Here is a 14,426-nt window from a genome sequence, read left to right as displayed (position 1 = left end):
AAATGTTCCAAGAGAATAAAATTGTCAAATCTCGCAGCGTTGTGTGCTAGCCATGTATAACCTACATACTTGGAACATTTTAATTTACTCAAAAGTTTTTCAATACAGTGATCCCCTTCACCTGTAAACTCTTCGCCGTTAAATGTGATGGCACAGACAAAGTTGGCACTGTGTTTGCCATTCTCAAATCGTGTCTCAAAGTCAAATAAAATGTACTTGTTTCCTTTTTTTTTAATGCGATAGGTTGTATGTAGCAATTATGTTCTGCATCTGGTAACAAATCTTCGCCGCAATGAACACAACGCCCTGTAACACATTTGTGCGCTTTTGGTTTTTTTACACTGACATGGTAGCATCTGTTGCATTTCTTACAATACTTTGTAACATCACATGGCGCCACTAACACCCCTGACTCATCCGTGGAAACTGGCTGTTTGTGTTTCTCAAAACAAAAGCCTGATTCGCAATACCTTGAACAATCATTGCAATATTTTGGCATTCTCGGTTTCTTGTGACATTCAGAGTCATTGCACACATCACAACTGAACTTGCAACTGTGGTCCCGGCGATTACTAAATCCAGCATAGCAGAACTGACAAACATACGGTTCGCCTAGGAATGCCTTAAGATTTTGTATCATATAGTAATGGTCGTCGTGAAGATGTAAGAATGCCGTCCTGCTGTGTGGCATGTCACTTGTCTGATATTTTTGCAACATGTTTGTACCCGATCTGTAGAATACAACAATTTTAATCCCAAACTTTGAAACATCTTTAAACCTTATTTTCTGTTGTACTGTAAAACCTGTGCGTGTATGTGTGTCTGCAGCAACCTTCTCTAGTGTGTTGGTGGGTGCTTGCGGTTCCAGATAATGATTGTGAAACACAAATTATTTGAAATGTTAGAAGGACATAATAAATTAATTCTGTTCTTGCTAATCACTTCATTTTGTGCAAGGTCACACAGCTTTCTATACACCCCACTGTTCTTACTCCGTGTTATAGAAACTGTTAGCTCCAAGTTGTCATCAACCATGACATTGTCCTCCGACGAATTTTAACGCTTTGCCGAAATGCCGACCTGTAGTCTTGTGAATGAGATCTTTCCGCTTAGAACCCCCTCCAGCTTTACCATCAGCAGGTGCAGGCCTTTCCAATGATTGGCCTGAAAACTTTCTTGACTCCCCTTGCTGCGGTGATTTGAACCGTGGCGGAGTGATGGATTGTACCATATTTTGCTGACCTACTAAATCGCATTCACCAGCGTTAATAATACAGTTTTATCACCGAAAATGGATATTCATGAAAAAAGAGATAGAAGAATAGGTCCACGCTTACCAAGAGCCTGCTGTTCGGGCACACTTTGATCACACAATACAGGTGTAATTATATCACCAGACACTGAAAGTTATAATAAAATTTTTAATTAAAAACTTTAATTAATAGCGAAATAATGACACTTGTCAAAATGCTATTTTCTTTCATAGACACAAATGAATAGACCATACTAACCAAGAGTTAATTAAGTATTAAGCTCATTAACCTGTCTCTGACCCACTGTGCTGTCCCCTCCATCTTCAAGACTGCTGCCGTCACCCCAATCCTTAACCCTCCTGTTATGTTGCGGGTCAAATTGACCCTTTTTAAAGTTTGAAAATCTAGGAAAAATACTTAAAATTATTTTTTCAGTATGAAACTTCTTCTACTGGCCTTAATTAGTGTAATCAACATTTTAAATGAAAATGGTTCATTTCATGTATTTGCAAACCCCCCCTGTATGGGGATTGACCCGGGAACATTTTTGCTGTACCTAAAAAATGAACAGAACAGGAGGGTTAAAAAACCTGGCCTGGACCCAAACACCCTCTCCAACTACCGCCCCATCTCCAACCTCCCATTCATGTCCAAACTTCTGGAAAAAGTTGTTGCTTCCCAACTCCGTTCATACATGTCCGACAATAACCTCTTTGAGCCCCTTCAGTCCGGCTTCCAACCACATCACAGCACAGAAACAGCCCTCACCAAAGTGGTAAATGACCTCCTCCTATCCTCTGACTCTGGTGCATATAGCATACTCATCCTCCTGGATCTCTCTGCCGCTTTTGACACAGTCAACCACAACATCCTCCTCACCCGTCTGTCTCACCTAGGCATCACTGGCCCATCTCTCAACTGGTTTCACTCATACCTCACAAACAGGTCAGAATTCATATCTATCCATGGTCACACCTCAGATCTTGCTACTGTCACACAGGGTGTCCCACAAGGTTCTGTTCTTGGTCCCCTCCTCTTCACCATCTATATGCTTCCCCTTGGCCCCATCCTCCGCAGCTTTGGTCTCAATTTCCACTTCTATGCAGATGACACCCAAATCTATATCAGCTCTACATCCACAAATCAGCCACCCACTGCTATTATTGAAAACTGTCTGACACACGTCAAATCCTGGATGCAACACAATTTTCTTAAACTCAACTGTGAAAAAACTGAAATAATTCTCATCGGACCAAAACCCCAGCTCACAAAACTACACAACATCTCCCTCACCATTGAAGGTACCCCTGTCTCCACCTCCCCCCTGGTCTGCAACCTCGGTGTCATACTCAATCCATCCCTCTCCTTTGAAAAGCACATCAACAACACTGTCAAGGTTTCATTTTTTCATCTACGCAATATCTCCAGACTCAGACCCTCTTTCACCCATCCCGATGCAGAAAAACTCATTCACGCCTTCATTTCCAGCAGACTGGACTACTGCAATGCACTCCTCACTGGTCTTCCCTCCCGCCTCCTACACAAACTGCAATTGGTTCAGAACTCGGCCGCAAGAATACTGTCCCGCACATCCTCCCGGTCTCACATCACCCCTATCTTGAAAGATTTACACTGGCTCCCAATCACATCACGCATCACATTCAAACTCCTCCTTCTAGTTTACAAATCCCTAAATGGCCTCGCACCCACTTACCTCTCTGATCTCCTGCTCCCCTACCAGCCACCCAGACAGTTACGTTCATCCACTGCCAGCCTCCTCACCACCATCCCCTCTCAGCGCTGTTCTTTTGGCGACCACGCCTTCTCAGTTGCCCCCAAACTCTGGAATGCCCTCCCCCCTGACATCCGTACCTCTGACTCACTCACCTCCTTCAAATCACGTCTTAAAACCCATCTCTTTTCCCTAGCTTTCCGTTGATGTTTGTCTTCCCCCTTTTTTAAAATTTATTTATTTATTTATTTATTTATTTATTTATTTATTTATTTATTTATTTATTTATTTATTTATTTATTAATTAATTATTTATTTATATTTTTCTCTGAATTTTTTGTTTCATTGTATGTATGTATGCATGTATGTATGTATGTATGTACCACTTATTGTAAAGCGTCTTTGAGTTCATGAAAAGCGCTATATAAAATAAATGTATTATTATTATTATTATTATTAAGAGAGTCGAATCCTTGAATTTCACTGATTGCATTAATGGTATCGCGTTCAGCAGCACCTATCAAATAAATAGGCCACCTGTTAAACAAAACAAATCAGACATAACACTAAAAGTTTGTAACGTTACATGCAATTTTAAATAAAACAAATTCTGTAAGAACAAATAAATCAACTCACTCAAAGTGAAAGAATCCATCATCATAGGCTTCTCAAGATGCGCTTGCCAACTCGATAATTAACCTCACGGGTCCCCAGGCATTACAACCAACAGGTCTGGGTCAACACATGTCATGACATGCCCTGGACAACACACAAAGCCAACAGGTCGGGTCAACACATGTCACTACATGCCGCACACAAATATATAGTGTCATATAAATGTATAATGTCAGAAACCTCACTGGCAAAACGGATGTCTCCTTTTAAACACTGACTGGGGAGTTGTCAGAAATCTCCCTGACAAACTGACCTGGCAATCAAACTGGTCTGTCAGTCAAACTGACCTGTCAATCAAGCTGTCAGGGGGGTCATAAATCACAGGGGTCATAAATCATTTTTGACAGAAAGTGTAGGATATATACTACTGGGGTTGTACAACAATGGTCTCATTTCTGGCAACTGCCGCTCAAGTCTCCAGACTAGCCTGCCTGCACGCGCGTGACAGCCGTTGTAGTTTCAATCTCATAAAAAACACGTTTTCAACGTACAAAAATGCCAAGTTACTCAAAAGTATTGATATCAAAATGACGCCAAGTTACGGTACTACAAACAATATAGTCTATCTTGCCTCACCGAAATTAAATACGATGTATTCCAAAGCAATGCTACCCAATATTTCCTCAGTTCTTTCAAGTCACTTGGCCCTGTGTGTATAAGCATGCACTACGTGGACAGGCCAAACATATGTGTGGATGGCTCTCTCTCAGTCAAGAATAATTGAATAGGCGTGTATATGTCCAATTTGTATTGGTATGTATGTATTTCGCTGCCCAGCCTTTCTGTTGCATGAATGATAGTATGTGTCTTGGTATAAGTGTGTGTTCGTAAATGTGAATGTAACATGCTGCAAGGGAAATGATAAAGAAGGTCTCTATGTATGTATGTACAATATGTATTTTATATGCAGTATTTATTGTACGTAGCAAATGTACAATAACTTGTACATGTACTCAAATTCAGTTCAGAAGCAAGTATAAACATGTTTTCTGGAGAAATATGCTTCCTGTAGTTACTCAGCAGCAGTTTTGTACATGAATTTCTTTGATCTTACACAAAGTTTGCATGACATTGTAAAATGGTAAGATTACAGAACACAGGGCCAAGTGACTTGAAAGAACTGAGGAAATATTGGGTAGCATTGCTTTGGAATACATCTTATTTAATTTCGGTGAGGCAAGATAGCCTATATTGTTTGTAGTACCGTAACTTGGCGTCATTTTGATAATAATACTTTTGAGTAACTTGGCATATTTGTACGTTGAAAATGTGTTTTTTATGAGATATCATTTCTTTTTGCAAAGCGTTTTATTATGAGAGTGAGAAATGCGAAGTGACCCTGTAAGAAACGATTTTGGATTATGGCTGTCCTTGTGTGAATTTGTACAGTCTGATGAGCGTGTACTGTTTAGCAGTTTCAGTGTGCTATATATGTAAAACCGTGGCTGTGGCGTAAGTATAAAAGCGCAACAGAAACGCAGGTGAAATATGGCGTGTATGTACTCATGGATTTGACGGCCATCCAACAAGCCTTGATTGAGAAAAAGAATCAGCAAGCCCGTAGAATTAGAGCTGCCTAGGTCGCAACTTGTGTACCCTGCTTTCCTGCTCCGTTGTCTGTTATTTCGTGGAGATGCACTTTTAGTGTTTGTAAGGTTTATAAGGCATTTTGATAGGCTTATCTGCAGGTGGGAATCCTGTTAGCTGTTTTGCTAAACTAGAACCGGAAAACTTTATAGTGCAGAATAGGAGCAGACGCTGTAGGAGATGTCCCAGTAGGCTTTGCATATGAGAAAATAACAACAGTGTGAGAGAAATTAGGATGAAATGATGAAATTGCGTAGTTGAAACAATATGTTTTTAGCAGAATGGGCATGTAGGTGAAGGTTGACATGATCACAGACTATAGTACAGCATAAATAAAGTGACCATGAGCATGCTTAGTTTCCTCATGGAATGGTATATATAACAGTCGCTATAGAGCATTAGCTGTTAAAGTGGGGTGTTAAGTAACGTGTGAAACTTATTGCACTAATGTGCTTTTTTCATGTTCGGTACTAGTAGTTATATTTATGAGTGAGTCATGGTTTTAAATGTAATGTTTTAATGGGGAGTTGCAGAACGTACATACGTAGTAATTGTTTTTATGTGGCTAGATAGAGGACAGGGCGAGGTGACATGAATGTAGAAACGTGGCGTTTGCTGATAAGAAGGTATTGTACGGTAGCCAAGTGAAGAAATATAGTTAGTAGAAATGGCACAGTGGTGAACTGGTGTAACTTTTTAATAAAAGGAATACATTTGCCGTCATGAAATGCATATGAGTGGCCCTGAGTGAGTTTTGGTAAAGAAAATATAAAAGCGTAAGAAAACGTTAGTGTAAAAGAGGAAATTATCTGGCTAAGGGCGAGGCGGGATTCAATCCTTCAACCGGAGGTTTACCAGTCTGTCACTTTGTTAGTGCAGCACCATGACATAGCTATGCAATGCGTGAAATATCGTTAGCAAACCTGTCCATGGTTTTAAAGACGAACACAGGCCAGTAAGCACAGAAGAGCTCCCGTTGAATCCATATGGCTTTGCAATATTGTAGCCGGTTAATAACTGAACGTGCAGACGGTACGTCATAATGCAGTGTATAAGTTTGGTGAAAGGCGGGTAGATATGGTGCAAAAGCAATAATTGAGAAGCAGTAGACAATTATTAGTGAGGGTGAAAGCAGGTTAAAGAAACGTGTCCCTAGCTGGGCTTGAACCTACGACCCCCTGTTCTGAAGATTGTAACCTTACCCACTTGGCCACAGGCAAATTAGCTGTTCAAACTGGAAATGTTTCAGCATAAAAAGGTATGGGTATTTTGCGTGTGTATGCAAGTTTTTGATTGGGTCGTGAGGGTGAGGATTTGGCTGGTGTCGGTAAAATGTCCAATGGGGAGACATGTTGTTAGTGGGATAGGCGGCAGGAAAAATAAGAATGAGAAGAAGAATGAGAAGAAGAAGAAGAAAGAGAAGAAGAAGAAGGAGAAAACGCAAAATCCCCTTAGTTTGGGACTTTATTGTGTGGACATGTGAAGTTGTTTATGAAATCTGTCTGTTGAAATGGGGTCAGAATGTACAGAATTTAATGTTTTTAAGGGCTGAGTGTCTGTGGCTGTTGTGGTTATTTCTGTGGGGAACCCTGAAAAGTGCCAAACTCTCGGTGCTGTATAGGTATGGGGCATGCCCCCGCCAAGGCGTAACTTGGCGGGATGGCATACCTGCCATCCCAATATAGCAACTTGTTAGCAACTACAAACTACAAACTGTAACACTATAGAGAATTGTAAGGTCAGTCAATGCCCAATGAACTCATCCGGAAAATCCAGTTAGCCCCACCTACTTCCCAGAGTTCTACACGGTGCAGTAAGAGTGAGAATTAAATGTTAAATTACACTTACTAACAGTTTAATTGTTACAGCAATATATTGTGTTTAGCTATAGCCTTGATATAAACAGTTACTGAGCCAAGTCTGAATTGGAACCATAGGGGAGTTTGATATGTGAAATGAGCCCTCTTGTCATGGTTCTGTGTTTCCGTCTCCGTTTTTCCTTGTTGGGCTGCCAGATGGCGGCACTTCTGTTTTGTGTCCTGCTTGTTCCCCTGTTGGTTAATTGTATTATTTCAATTATTTTATTATTGTTTCTGCTTGTGTCTCGCTGTTCCCACCCTGTCCTGGTTTGATTGTTAATTGTGCCCTCCTGTGTCTTGTTTCTTTTGAGTCTATTTAAGTCCTTTGTCTCCCTGACTCATGTGCTGGTTCCTTGTGTTTCTGACTTTGTTTATGCCTGTGTATCTCGATGTCTTTCTGCGTTTCATTTGTGTATATGCCTGTGTATTCCACCTGTCTGTGTTCCGGTCTGTGTTTTTTTTTTTTTTTTTTTAGTTCTTAAGAATTTTTGAGTTTGTTGTTTTGCCCATCGTGGCCTTTTCTGTTCCCTGTTTGTGTTTGCCTTTTTTTGTAGTAAAGTCTTTATTTCCCTTTACCTCTTGAGTTTCGTGTGTTTCACTCTGTGCCTGGGTCCAACCCCCCGAAACCCTACCGAACATGACACCTCTGGCATTTCACAGACTAAGCATTCTTGTTCTCATTGCATTACATTACATTACAGGCATTTAGCAGACGCTCTTATCCAGAGCGACTTACACAACTTTTACATAGCATTTTTACATTGTATCCATTTATACAGCTGGATACATACTGAAGCAATTTCGCTCAAGGGTACGACGGCAGTGTCCTACCCACGAATCGAACCTGCGACCTTTCGGTTACAAGCCCAGTTCCTTACCCACTGTGCTACACTCCGTTCTACTGTGTATAAACATAGATAATAATATATAGCTCATGCTGAGCTGTAGCAATTAATGAAAAATCATTGTGACATCAGATACTTATATGCAGTATAATATAAATTAGGCAATGACGAAGTTCGTGATCACAGCTATTGAGTTAGGTTACCTTCAGTAAATTAAAGCACATTGAAACAATGAGAACCATTCAAGTGTAATTATTAGTATTACATTTACATTACAGGCATTTAGCAGATACCGAGCAACTTACCCAGCATAGCATTTACATTGCAGCTGGATATATTCTGGAGCAATGCAGATAAAACACCTTGCTCAAGGGTACAATGACAGTGTCCCACCAAGGAATCAAACCTGCAACCTTTAGGTTACAAGACCATCTCCTTATAGCAGCAGGGAAACTTTTTTGTTTTTTAATAAAAAATTTTACAGTGCAAACTTGGTGAACATACTAAAATTTGAACCAATGAAACCGAGTTTACATGAATAACTTTTAGGTAAACCCCTGGATAAAACCACAGCCAATTAAAAAAAACTTAGATGCTCACCCCATGTCCATGCTTCCAGATGAAAGTCTCTATTTTATATAAGCCAATTGAAGATACAAATATATACAGACACCTTTAATTAAATTACAATTGAAATAAATAAGCCTACTTCTATTTTAAAATATCAGATAAGTCTAAATACAAAATAGGTAGACTGCCACACGTAACCTAGTTATCCAGAGCTCCACACAAACTACCCAAGAATAACACCCTGTTTATGCCCTTTACACAAACAAGCGTTTTCTAATGGCCTTGACATTGATATAATAAGATATATTCTAACATAAAATTGCCTACTCCAGCTTTAACCTTCCTTTTGCATCTTACAATGATGCACATTACCATTGCAATAATTGATATATTCTAATTTTTCTCCAAATTAACATCACAAGAGGTCTTTGGGCAAGGGTGAGCTGATAGGCACGAGAGCTGGGTGCTAGGATCAGTGAGCTATGAGGTGGGAGCTCTGAGATGCATGCTGTGAGCTACAAGCTATAAGCTGCAAGGTGAGAGCTGGTAGCTGGGATCAGTGAGCTAGGAGGTGGGAGCTCCGAGTGGCGAGGTGCGAGCTGGGAGCTACAATCTGCGAGGTGCGAGCTCCAAGCTCTCTCCAGCTGCATGGTGTGAGGTGGGAGCTCCGAGCTTGGATAAGCTAGCTGCGAGGTGAAACCTTCGAGGTCGCTCAAGCTCTGAGGTGCGTGGTGCAAGGTGAAAGGTGTGAGCTCGGAATTGGCAAACTGGGAACGGGGAGTGGGTAGCTCAGCCCTAGGTGCGAGCTAGGAGCTACGAGCTCGCAGCTGAGGATTGAACTCGTACTGTCCATGTGCACTTCTTTTGCATTTGCAGCTGGTACGGGACCCCCTTCCATGGCTACAAAAATGTAAATCTTATGTTTCTGGACATTTTTTTTAGTTTAGGGCTCTAAGCTTTTGATATAACTGCTAAATTGCATAATTACGCTTTTTTTTCGGAATTCAAAGGTTCAAAGTAACACGTTCATGTTATAGCCTGTTCTGGGTGCACATACCTTCCAATCCACAAAGTAGTTGTGAGTAAATAAATTGGGATGTTTTAAAATAATATGAAACACTGTTGTTTTTCTGTGTTTTTTGGAGGCTATTGTGCCTGTCAAGCATTGATGCACAACACCAAGTTTTTTTTGACCACTGGAGTGGGCTTTTATTTTGGAATTTGGTTGAGAATCTGAACCGGAAGTCCTTTTCTAATTCGGGTTAACTTCACGCTGGTAAAGAAGTCAGACAGCAAGGGAGTAAGGTGAGTTATTAATTTTGTTGAGTTAGGTGAGTATTGAAACAATGGCTCGTGTCACACAAATTATCTCCCTGGTAAATGTATTATCCATCGCTACAATGTAATTTAAATTTTATTTACATACGCAAACTTGCTTGGTCGGTCTACTAGCTAACTAGCTAATTTTGGTCGGTCAGAAAGTAGGCTACTGTAGTCCCGATTTTAACGTTGTTTGTGAATTTGCTAGGCGAGTTGTTTGTTTGATCAGATTGTGTGTAGGTAAATTTGTGTGAAATTGTGTGGTATCGAAAAAAATAATGAAGATACATGTATATTAGATTAAGCACAGATAATAGTCGGCATGCAGATGTAAAAGTGCTGCTAACAAGCTGGTGAAGCTAGATGTATTTAATAACGTTATGATACTTATGATGATATTTATTTTTCAGTTACTATGGCCTCCGGCAACCTCCTCGCACAGAGGAGCAAAATTCAGCGGCAGATCGAGACGCTTGAGCGCCTTGTAGATACCAATAACTTTTGTGACAATATCCACATAGCTTCGTCAGACTCCTGTCACTCAAACGGTGCGTAGCTCCCCGAATCACCTTAGCTGTCACCGCATTATATCACTTAAGGATTCATTGTCCAGTTTTTTATACCAATCAAGCGCGAGAATTTAATTTATGTAAATATGAGGAAATTTATGAATCTAACACGTTGGTGTTGTGTTTAGCTCCATGTTTTGCATTGCTTTCACGAATGGCGGACCAATATGCGTCCAGAAAGAGGTTGAGTCGGATGGAGTACAGCAGGATGAAATACCGGACTGTCCGGCTCACTGACGGACGTCTGGCCAGCCTTGACATAACATGAACTATCGACAGATATCTAGATAATCGATTAGACACAGTATCAGTGTTATTTTTTACACCATAATAATATCAAATAACAGAAATATTTATCCCCTTCGAACTGATGCCAAATCTGGCCAATCTTCGCCTATTAAGGGGGTGTTCTGTTTATGACTCCAGAGACTTTATATTATGAAGTAATATATATAATGAAGCAAAGCACTTGTACAATTTCCAATTTTGTTGAATGGAATAGTTTACATCTGTAATTTAGGTAGAAATTTATACAAATGTAGTTATCTTGAGGAAAAATGAAGTTGTGGCCTTTGGTTTGAAATGGAATACTGAAAGTTCACATGTATAAAATGGGTAAATCTATACATGTCCTGGATCATAAACGCCTTCACCACGTGTGCAAAATCTGAGCGTAATATGTGGAACTACTATGGATCTATGAAGCAAAAAGCAAGCATTGTACCCAGTGTCTCCAAACCTATCCAAAATTATTACTATGTGCATTGCTATAAATTAAGGACATAACTTTAGTTTGAATATTGTGGGGGTTGAAATGCATAAACCCTGAGAACTGCAACCCTTTAGGGGGGTCTGGTGGCATGCCCCCCAGAAGAAGAATCTTAAAAGAACAGCTGTGAAATGATTCATTTTGGTGAATTCTAATGGGGAATTCAGGGTTTCCCCAAGAACAGTTGTTGGGCCCAAATTAAGTCAGTGCTAAAAGCTGACTGGAGATTTGAAAATATGACTACGTAATGTGAATGTTGTTAGCAGTAATTTATTCAACACACATTTAAAAACAAATCTACAACTATTTACACCATAGAGTCTTACAAAGAATCTGACAACAATGTACAGTCTTGGAATGCTATGTTTTCAACAACAACAAAAGAAATAAAATTCAATTAAAATAAATAATATCAAAGTTTTTGCACTCTACAAAAAACTTGTATTCAAGTCCTGATTGGCTACTGAATCTTACAACAAGCCTTGGAATGCTGGGCACATTTAAATAGGGATGGGAAACGAGAACCAGTTCCAAGCTGTCCTATTCATTGGAATCGTATGCCTCCGAGCTTATCGATTCCGCTTATCGAAGCCAGCATGTTTTTACGACAGCTGTGCATTGCAAAACAATGACGTAACGCCTTGGAGGAGGCACGCACGCAGGCAGCCTCTCAGGTATTTGTTTTGTCACAACAAATTTGATCCGAGCTGCCAGCCTTGATACATTCTGTTGCGATAAAGATTCTAAGACAACGTAGCAATTTCTCTGGATTAATGGGTTATTTTCTAGCCTGAAATACGATCGTATTACTAAATCAATCAATTTTTATTTGTATAGCGCTTTTAACAAAGGAGCTTTGTCACAAAGCAGCTTTACAGAGAACCGACTGCCAAAGAGTAAGCCTACGGCAACAGTGGCAAGGAAAAACTCCCTGACTGATAACGGGAAGAAACCTCGAGCAGAACCGGACTCAGAGGCGGAACCCATCTGCCGTGGGCAGGCACCGATTTGTTATGGAAAATCAACAGTGGCAGGAGGTGGGGGTGCCCAGCTGGTCTAGCTGGTCTAGGGCTGGAGCTCCGGGCCGGGGGGGGTGCTCAGAAAACTTGGGCTAGAGCTCTGGGCAGGTGCCCAGAGCCAAGGAAGACGAGAAAAAAAACATTGTTAGCGGGTTCAAATGGTAGATTAGCAAGCAGAGCAGAAGAGACAAAGGTGTCTGCGTGCGATAAGGAAAACCCTGGCAGAATAAGGCTATGGCAGTCTAGGGACCAATCCATTTGAAAATATTTGTCTCCGTCTCCCCCAAACCTAAGCATATGGCTGCAGTCGTCTTAATGGCCCACAGCATTGCATCTCAGTGTGTATCCCAAAAACAAATCTGATACATATGTGGTCTGTATGTACAATAGCCTATGTACATCTCCATATGTGAAGGGAATGGAAAAAAAAAAAGTCACTTATGGGGGAAAAATGAATTGAGTCTGCAATGCAGCTGCATAGCCACAAGGAAACATTTGTACATTTTGAGTTTGTGTACACAGTTGTTTGTACACGATGCGTGCATTATGTACAAACATCTCATAAATGAGGTCCCTGGTCTCTTCCATTAAAGCCCAAGCATACTAAGCCTTTTCTGTCATGTTGGTTTCACTTTCCTTTAACTACACCCACTATTAATTTTTCATAATAATGCAATTCTGAAATACTTTTTTAGAGATTGGGATGCTTAGCACATGCATTTTAGAATAATCTGTTGGTTTTAACGTCCTGTTTACTTACACAGATGAGGGATCAGAGGACAGCGAGCAGGAGCCAGTAAGCATGGTAAGAGTTCTAAATTTCAAAACATCTGATATCATTTTTCTTAGCTGGAACAAAAAACTTGGCATGCTTCCTGGGATTGATATGTCATTATTGTCATATCCACTTAAGTGAGTATTTTGGGACAGCAAGGCCAACAGCCATGGCAAATATGGCTGAAGACATGCTTCTTTAGCATTTTATTTGGCACAGTTTTCTCCAAAAAGGACAACTTTGACATACTCGGCAGAAGGTTATTTTCAGGTGTTAGTCTTTAGCAAATTTAGTATCTTAAGAGGAATATGTTATCATGTGTAGGCATTAGTGGCCATGCACCCTGATGGGTGTGCAAACATAATTCACAGGGCTCTGATTTGCAATGTGGTTGCACTACACGTATAGTTCGACTAAAATTCCAAAGTATTTCTGTCTCGTGCAGTCTCCCTACAACACCCCTTTATGTATACCACAAACCATATTTTTTATGATTTCAAAAATGGAAGCCTACTGCAGGATGTATCACGGAATATTGTGATTGCGTGATTCATGCACCTTGGGTAACTAATGGGCTATTTATCTGGCTGTGTTTGTCATTAAATTTGCGGGTGTCGTGGACTATGGGTTGGCCTCGTCGGTTTGTTTATTCATCACACTGTACATTATATGTCAGCCACAAGGTGGCGATGAAGCCATTATAATCTAGAATTGTTAATCAAATAAGAAGTTAGCTCAGTCTTGGTTTGGCCTACATCTAGCAGGTACCATTTTCAGTTTGAGTACCATGTTGAGTCTCGGTTATACATCCAACCGGTTCTGGTAAGTAATTTATTTTTTTAATTAATTTGAAAGATATTTATTAATTTAGCTTTGCTATCATGAAATGGCTGGACTATGATGCACCAGTCCAGAACAGGGTTGCATCGTTCTGGTTGTCTACATCACTAGCTTATAAAGCTTACTGTTTGTACGGTAACTTGGTTAACTAACAGTCTTGTTTCTTGGCTTCTTTAGATAGCTTTCAACATAGTTTTATCATAAACCCACTTGCTTAGCAAGCCAGGTGTATTGTGTACTGCCATATTTAACCCATTGTAAATTAATGTACAGTATTGGTTCCCTAACAGTTATAGTTACCTTGCTAGCTTTTAAATGCAGTGTGTCCTCGTTGATTGTACATGTAGCTTAGGATATGGCCAAGATAATAAAACATTTCATTTCCACAACTCATGAGCATTTTTCATTGTATTACAATGTTTTTTTGACAAAAATCAAACATCAGAATCATCTTAATTAGCAGGTTGACAATTGGTTTAATTTTTATGTGGGGCGACATAGCTCAGGAGGTAAGACCGATTGTCTGGCAGTCGGAGGGTTGCCGGTTCAAACCCCGCATTGGGCGTGTCGAAGTGTCCTTGAGCAAGACACCTAACTCCTAACTGCTCTGGCG

The 14,426-nt window shown here is 40.3% G+C and overlaps 1 protein-coding gene and 1 long non-coding RNA gene across 6 annotated transcripts in view; one reads left to right on the top strand and one right to left on the bottom strand.

Annotated features, from left to right (window-relative positions):
* Positions 1-219: 219 nt before the first annotated feature.
* Positions 220-4,858, bottom strand: LOC135233083 (uncharacterized). The gene is made up of 2 exons (XR_010323756.1): positions 1,844-4,858; positions 220-1,612 (listed from the first exon to the last, which is right to left on the bottom strand). It is a non-coding gene; the product is annotated as an uncharacterized LOC135233083 (long non-coding RNA).
* A 4,672-nt stretch (positions 4,859-9,530) lies between these two features.
* snapc4 (small nuclear RNA activating complex, polypeptide 4) overlaps positions 9,531-14,426 on the top strand; it is a 152,578-nt gene continuing 147,682 nt past the window's right edge. For 2 of the 5 annotated variants that reach the window (XM_064297540.1, XM_064297543.1), the window contains exons 1-3: positions 9,533-9,826; positions 10,252-10,389; positions 12,963-13,003. In XM_064297540.1, coding sequence (XP_064153610.1) covers positions 10,257-10,389; positions 12,963-13,003 — 174 coding nt within the window. In that variant the 5' untranslated portion in view covers positions 9,533-9,826; positions 10,252-10,256. Of the gene's footprint in view, positions 9,827-10,251; positions 10,390-12,962; positions 13,004-14,426 lie in introns of all 5 variants that reach the window. The other 3 variants (XM_064297544.1, XM_064297539.1, XM_064297538.1) reach the window with 3 other exon arrangements.

Source organism: Anguilla rostrata, chromosome 10 (genome assembly GCF_018555375.3).
Source record: "Anguilla rostrata isolate EN2019 chromosome 10, ASM1855537v3, whole genome shotgun sequence".
NCBI lineage: Eukaryota > Metazoa > Chordata > Actinopteri > Anguilliformes > Anguillidae > Anguilla > Anguilla rostrata.
This window is presented reverse-complemented; position numbering and strand designations above follow the sequence as displayed.